Source organism: Citrus clementina, unplaced genomic scaffold, assembly GCF_000493195.1.
Source record: "Citrus clementina cultivar Clemenules unplaced genomic scaffold, Citrus_clementina_v1.0 scaffold_6, whole genome shotgun sequence".
Lineage (NCBI taxonomy): Eukaryota > Viridiplantae > Streptophyta > Magnoliopsida > Sapindales > Rutaceae > Citrus > Citrus x clementina.
In genome coordinates, this window is record NW_006262139.1 from 3,491,043 (window position 1) to 3,499,180 (window position 8,138).

The following is an 8,138-nucleotide window of genomic DNA, read 5'->3' on the forward strand; positions in this document are numbered from 1 at the left end:
CATCAGTTTTGTGACATGGAATGAAATGTGCTATCTTTGAAAACCTATCAACAACAACAAAAACAGAATCCTTTCCCCTTTTTGACCTAGGTAAACCCAAAACAAAGTCCATAGAAATATCAACCCAAGGATTTTCTATCCCTTTGTAAGGCAGGAGTTAATTTGAAATAAAATTTAGGTTTTCTTTACATCATGTTTCTCTAAACCCTTTTCTCTCTTCTAGGAATCAAAGAAATTGTTTGGGTTAATAATGATACGCTCACCTCTAATTTTCTAAACTGAGTGCTCGTAAAACTCTAGACTTAGCATGTTTACAAGTGATACACTTCTCACATATTCTTTCAACATCACGTTTCATATGTGGCCAAAAGAAGTGTTCTTAAACCTCCCCCATGAGCTTCACGCACAAGCAATTCACACAAAGAACTATTAGGCACACAATTTATTTTCTCTAAATAAGAACCCATCATGCCTATAGAACTTACCGAATGAAACTTTCTCACAAGCATTAAACACATTAGTAAAATCAGGATCATTAACATATAATTCTTTAATGTACTCAAATCCTAACAACTTTGCATTAACATATAATTCAACCCATTTGGCATGTCTCTTATGCAACTTACCTTGCCCTTTCAAATGCTTCAAGGACTCGTGATCAGTGTGTATAACAAACTCTTTAGGTAGAAAATAATGTTGCCAAGTTTCCAATGCTCGCACCAATGCATACATCTCCTTGTCATAGGTAGGATAATTTAGGGCTGCTCCACTCAATTTCTCACTAAAGTAAGCAATTGGACGCCCTTCTTGCATCAAAACAGCTCTAATACCTATACCCTGAAGCATCACACTCAATTTCAAAAGTTTTAGTAAAATCAGGTAAAGCAAGTAACGGTGCAGAAACCAATTTTTCCTTAATTAGATTAAATGCCCTTTCTTGTTCACTATCCCACTTAAATCCCACATGTTTCTTCACAATTTCAGTTAATGGTACAGGAAGGGTGCTAAAATCTTTCACAAATCTTCTATAAAAACTAGCCAAACCATGAAAACTTCTTACCTCACTTACACTTTTAGGTGTAGGCCACTCTTTAAAAGCCTTTACCTTCTCTTCATCAACCTCAATTCCTTTAGCACTTACAACCTAACCAAGAAAAACAATCTGATTTGTACAAAAGGAACACTTCTTCAAATTAGCATACAACTTTTCCTTCCTTAAAACAGTCAATACACTTTGCAAATGTTCAATGTGTTCATCTAAGCCTTTGCTATAGATCAAAATATCATCAAAATAGACAACTACGAATTTACCAATAAAAGCACGCAAAACATGGTTCATTAACCTCATAAAAGTGCTACGTGCATTAGATAACCCAAATGGCATCACTAACCACTCATATAAACCATATTTGTTTTAAAGGCAGTTCCACTCATCTCCTCTCTATCCTAATTTGATAATATCCACTTTTAAGATCAATTTTACTAAACACACAAGAACCATGCAATTCATCAAGCATGTCATCAAGTCTAGGAATAGGATGTCGATACTTTACAGTGATTTTATTAATTGCACAACAGTCAACGGACATCCTCCATGTTCCATCCTTTTTGGGCACTAGTAAAACTGGTACCGCACATGGACTCATGCTCTCCCTCACATATCCTTTTGCCAAGAGTTCTTCAACTTGCCTTTGAAGCTCTTTTGTCTCCTCGGGGTTACTTCTATATGCAGGTCTATTAGGAATCGTAGCTCCAGGGACGAAGTCTATTTGATGCTCAATTCCCCTAATGGGTGGCAAACCGTTAGGGACTTCATTTGGAAACACATCATCAAAGTCCTGCAAAAGAGTCACAATAGCTCTAGGCAAAGAAAAGTTAAGCTCATTAGTGTGTAAACAAGCCTCTTTGCACAAAAGTACAACGATAGGTTGTTTTGAAAAGAAAGCCCTCTTAACCTCGCTCTCTTTTGCAAACAAGTTCACATGCTACCTCTCTTTTCTCTCAACAATATTTTTTTCTATCTTTTCACTTGCTTTTCTCTCCATCTCTCTTTATTTTGTACTCTCATTTTCATTTTTTGTATCACTCTCTTTTTGTATTGACATTTGATCCTCATACACTTGCCTAGGTGTTAATGGTACAAGAGTGATTTGCCTTTTGTTCATTACAAAGAATATCTATTTAGGTACCATCATGTGTCACACACCTATCATATTGCCAGGTCGACCCAAAGATTGTGTCCAGCATGCATGGGTACTACATCATATAGAACCTCATCCTTGTATCTCCCAATAGAGAATGAAACTAGCACTTGTTTATTTACTTTAACTTCCCCACAATCATTCAGCAATTGTAGCTTATATGGCCTCGGATGTTTCAAAGTTTTCAAAATTAATTTTTCAACTAAACTAGTGCTAGCTACATTAGTACAACTTCCACCATCAATTATCATACTACATACTTTATCTTTGATGTGGCATCTAGTATGAAAGATGTTATCACGTTGTACCTCTGCATCCTCTTTTACTTGCATGTTGAGAGCACGACTAGCAACCATCAATTTACCATCAATAGGATATTCTACACCATCATTAGCATCCTCCAAAGGTGGAGTAGGATCATCATCTGATTCACTCTCGGTTTCAACGTCACCATCATCCCTCAAGATCATTACTCTCTTATTTAATTTTTCAACTAAACTAGTGCTAGCTACATTAGTACAACTTCCACCATCAATTATCACGTTGTACCTCCGCATCCTCTTTTACTTGCATGATCACCATCATCCCTCAAGATCATTACTCTTTTATTTGGGCATTGAGATGCAATATGACCTGTCCCCAAAAGGTGGCATAGGATCATCATCTGATTCTAGAGTGTTGGGAATCAGATTTACCTTTGCTTTGGTTGCCTCCCTCTTTATGATCCTTTATTGGCTCAATCTTAGGCTTTGAAACAACCTTTTCATCTTTGCTCCATTTTGACTTCCATGAGGAAGATGAACCCAAATTGGTTCTAGTGGAACCTTTCTTTTTCAATTGTCGTTCCACTTTCATGGCCATGTGAACCATGTCTTCCAACTCAACATAGTGCTGCAAGTCAACCACATTAGCAATATCTTGATTTAACCCATGTAAAAATCTTGCCATAGTGGCCTCTCGTTCTTCTTCAATGTTGGCTCGAATCATGATTATTTCCATCTCCTTGTGGTAATCTTCCACACTTCTAGAACCTTGTGTAAGACTTTGAAGCCTTTGGTGCAGCTCCCTATAATAATGACTAGGAACAAATCTCCTCCTCATAATGGCCTTCATCTCCTCCCAAGTGTTTATAGGCCTTTCACGATTTCGTCTCCTACTCAAAACAAGTTGATCCCACCAAATAATAGCATAATCAGTAAATTCAACAGCAACTAGTTTTACTTTTTTCTCCTCAGAGTAGTTGTGGCAATCAAATACTAGCTCCACCTTTTTTTCCCACTCTAAATAAGCTTCCGGATCATGTTTACCTTGAAAAGAAGGAATTTTCAGTTTTATACTCCCCAAATCACGATCTATACGTCTTGCCCTTCTATTATCTCTTCCACGCATGTCAACGGTGGCCTGGTCATCAAAATCATCTACGTCATCGCCATCTTCTTCTCCCATGACAGCACGCCCTTGATTACCTCTTACATTAGGAGCTATTGGTTGTTGCCCCCTTTGTAGATTGGCTATGGCAGTGTCTTGCCTCTCCAATTTGTCACGGATCTCTCCAAACATCAGATTCATGTGCTCAAATTGTTGTTGCATGGCTTTGAGCATGATTGATTGGTCTATAGCTTCTTGATCTTTTGACATATTTGTGATCTGAAAAAAAAAATTGTTAGCAAAAAGACCTCACAACACTCCCTCACGTATTTCACTCAATTTTGATGTCACTTAACTCTCGTGTTTAACACACAAATTGCCTTTTACCACACTTAATTCTCTCTTTCAGTTCTTTATTGAACTAAATAAACAAAATCAAGAAAAAAAAAAACCCAAGTGGCACACCAAATATGACAATCCAGCACACTAACAAAGAAAAGAAATTAAGAGGACACAAAGAATGAAAAGGAAATTGAAGAAAGGAAAGCAAGCAAGCAAAGCAACACAATTGATATGTGTAAACTATGAAAGTAGAAATACTTGACTCTTTTTTTGTAATCTTTTTTTTTGCACGTTTTTTTTCTTTTTTCTTTTTGATAATCAAAATAAATAAGACATTCAAACCTGATTAGAAACTAGCTGTGATACCAAATGATACGAATCCCACAATGAAACTTTCAATCCTACACTTAATTTGTAGTTTCAACTTCCCAAGAAAGTTCTAAACAGATTTATGGCAAACAAAAACCTTGACCCAATGCTTAAGAAAACATGAACCAAAGGTATAGAGAAGGGTATTGACGCCACACTCAAGAAAAAGATGAGAAGGTGAGTGATAAGTCTAAATTTGGAACACCACAAGAATGTAAATTCTTGATAAGTTCACTAGTTCTCAAAAGAACCAAAGAAAGAATAATCTTTCAAATTCAAAATAACATTAATCTCCTTACATACCAAGGTTGCTGAATTTAAATAGGCTAAAAGGAACCCAAGATCCTAAAAATACAAATGGAAACATTGGAACAACCCTCCAAGTAAGTTTGTCAAAAGATGTTTCAAAAGTCTTCACCAACCCACCATGATCAATGCTATATTTGACAAACTTAATGCTAGCCTACTATAATTAATGCTATCATTGACAAACTTAATGTTAGCCCACCATCATTGATGGTAGACTTACCTTACACATTGACAAGCTTGAAACAAAACAAACAAATAAGTTGAAAAACAAAGGATTCGTTGAAAATCCCAAGTCTGAACAAGCTGTAAAGAATTGGTCATAACTCCTTCTAGAGAACTCCAAATCCAGCTCTGTAAAATTTATTGGAAAGCTAACTTAATTATCTTTCCAACGGTATATAGCTTGCATTTTAATTCTGGCTCGATCAATACAGTTTTTATTCCGAATTTGACCTTTCTACATTTGATACAACTTGTGTATTTGGCTGCCCAATGACTTGAATAATGCCCACAATGCCTTGTCTTCTCTTCAAGCCCAATTCATGATGTCTTGCATCTTGAATTGAATTTTCAATCCATATTTTCTCAATTAATCCATTTAAAGCAGCTTGCATCTTTTTGGCTCTTGCTCTTGTAATTGGGCCTCCATGAATGTGCAAAGGATCACTTGAAGTTTTAATGGTCCCTTGATGGTTCTCATCATGCTGTGTCTGGGTAGTCTGTTAGAATTGCATAGAGTTAGTAGCGAGAGCTTTTACAAGATCTTCCAAAGACGTACCTTGATTTTGAGGAGGTGGAGGTGGTCGAACTTGGTAAGGCTGTTGCACCCGGTGTTGGGGGTAGCCCGGTGGTCGAGACGGTGCCACATTAGAAATGCCATGTTGTTGGTTCCCATACCTAAAATTAGGGTGATCCTTCCACCCTTCATTGTAAAAATTAGAGTAGGGATCATACCTTTGTCTTGGTTGGCCTAGGAACCCCTCAACTGCGTTGGCCTGCTCATGTGAACCCTCTTGGATGGCAGGGCACATGTCAGTCGCATGTCCGACCATAGAACATATGCCACACGGTCTCATTTGTTGCCCTAGAGATAATTGTTGCACCAAAGAAGTAAGATTTGAAACTTGTTTTTCTAGAGAAGTAGTACTTACTTCATTGACTCGCTTAGGTGGCGGCAATAGATCGTTCCTAGTGTTGAACTGTTGGGAATTAGCAGCCATGTTAGCAATGAGATTTCGGGCTGCTTCTGGTGTCTTATCCATGAGTGCTCCTCCACTAGCAGCATCAATCATACTCCTATCCATAGGCAGTAGACTCTCATAAAAGTATTGAATAAGAAGTTGATCACTTATCTGATGGTGGGGGCAACTAGCACATAGCTTTTTGAATCGCTCCCAATAGTCGTAGAGCGGCTCTCCATTATACTGTCGGATTCCACAAATTTCTTTTCGAATGCTGCCAGCTTTTGATGCTGGAAAATATTTCTCCAAAAATAGCTGACGCATCTCATTCCATGTAGTGACAGTACCGGAGGGAAGATAGTAAAACCATTCCTTGGCTGAATCCGCCAAAGAGAATGGGAAGGCCATTAGCTTAACTTGCTCTTCAGAAACTCCGGTTGGTTTCATTGTGGAGCAGACCACATGGAACTCCTTCAAGTGCTTATTTGGATCCTCTCCTGCAAGACCATGAAAAGTAGGAAGAAGATGAATCATCCCAGATTTGAGTTCAAAGTTTACCTGAGGGTTTGGATTCTCAATGCATAAGGGTTTTGCTGGTCCAAGTTAGGAGCTGCCAACTCTTTAAGTGTTCGGTTGTTATTCTGAGCCATTGGTTCGGGTTCTGGGCTGCTTGGTTCTGTCTTCGGGAGTGGAATGTGGATGGCAAAATCGAGTTCTGAATATGATGAGGTTGCTCTAAGTTGTTCGAGTTTCAATCGAATGTCCTCTATGCTCATGAAAATCTAAATATAGAACAAAAAAATAACTAATTAAAATAAAATAAATAAATAAAATGAGAAAAGAAATAAAAAAAATAAAAAATAAAAATAAAAGTAAAACGAGTGATAATAAACAAACTAGACGCTAGTCCCCGGCAACGGCGCCAAAAATTTGGTAGTGTCGTTAAGGTGCACCAAATTTAAAACCTTACCGCTAATATAAATAATTAGTACAGAGCGAGTAAGGATTGATCCCACAGAGACTATGCTAGTTATATTTATTATTAACTCCAAAGCAAGATTTAAAATAAATAATAGTAATAGTAATAATAATAATAATAATATAAATTAATCTAACTAAAGAAAATGCCAATTAAAAATAAAAGGGGGTTTATGAATTTTTAACTAAATAGTAAGAAATAAATAAATTAAAATTACGAACAAGAATTTAATAAAAACTGTAATTAAAGGAGAAAGAAATAATAATGATGAAAACTTTGGTTAAATGATCATTCGCCACCACCAAACATGCACATAATATATTAATTCTATCATCAATTTATATTGAAACTATCAACCGTAGACAACAATAAGCTCTGTTAGTCTCAATCTTTCCTTAGTTTGTCGTTAGGCAAAATAAGCTCTTCACCTAATCTCTAACCATTAAATAATTTAAAACAAGTTCTTTAAATTTAAGATAATGGAAGCATTAAACAAAGAAAGATATTAGGTTGATCTAGGCAATAAACACACAAGCTCGGATTATTTAACCTAGGTTATGTTCTTCAATTGAAATCACTAATTCCAACCTGCTACAAATGATTAAAATATCAAGACAATTACGGATCAAGAATTTTAATATAGCAATAAAATTTATTCAAGTCCTATCTAATTGGCCACTCAAATAAAACAAGAATAAACAATGAACATTAATTATAGAAGAACATAAACAATCTCAATTAAATAAATTAAATGATAGAATTTAAATTTAATTGCATAGCATGTTTAGGGTTTTAAATTCACCCTCAACCAAATAAAAATCTAGCCTAACATAATTGAATTGGGAATAAGAGAATTGATAAAACCAATCATGGAGATTAATTCAAGCGGCTATTGATTTTCCTCTTGCTGCCGAATTGGATCTGCCCTCTTCCAAAGTCTCTTGCTGCTCGAATTCTTCTCCTTTGTTTTTTCCCTTCTTGCGGCTCCTCCTTCCTCAAATCCTCTTGGCCTTTATATAATGTTATTGACTTGCTTAATCCTTATTGGATTCTAATTGCATTAATTCTTCACAACTTATCATAAGTCAAAGCCATCCACCGACTTACAAAGCCCACTCACCAAGCCCTTTTAAAATTATTTCCTTATTAAACTTTGAAAGCTAGCCACACGTTTGACCACAAAAGCAAAAGCCAATTAAAGATTTCTTCTTTTAATGCCCAGCACATGCATTCCAAATTGCCAAATCTTTGCTTTCCAATGCATGCCCACCGTTCATGCTCTGAGAGATTGACTTCTATTTGGTCTTCTGATTTCCATTAATTCTTGACCGCATTTTTGGCTTCCATTTAATTTTATTTCTCCCAACTTAAACTTCCCATGCCCTTTTT

At 36.3% G+C, this 8,138-nt stretch overlaps 1 protein-coding gene across 1 annotated transcript; it reads right to left on the reverse strand.

Moving 5' to 3' along the window:
* Positions 1-5,311: 5,311 nt before the first annotated feature.
* Positions 5,312-6,304, reverse strand: LOC112097288. The gene has a single exon (XM_024182472.1). The coding sequence runs from the start codon at positions 6,302-6,304 to the stop codon at positions 5,312-5,314; it is 993 nt and encodes a 330-aa protein (XP_024038240.1).
* Positions 6,305-8,138: the final 1,834 nt, after the last annotated feature.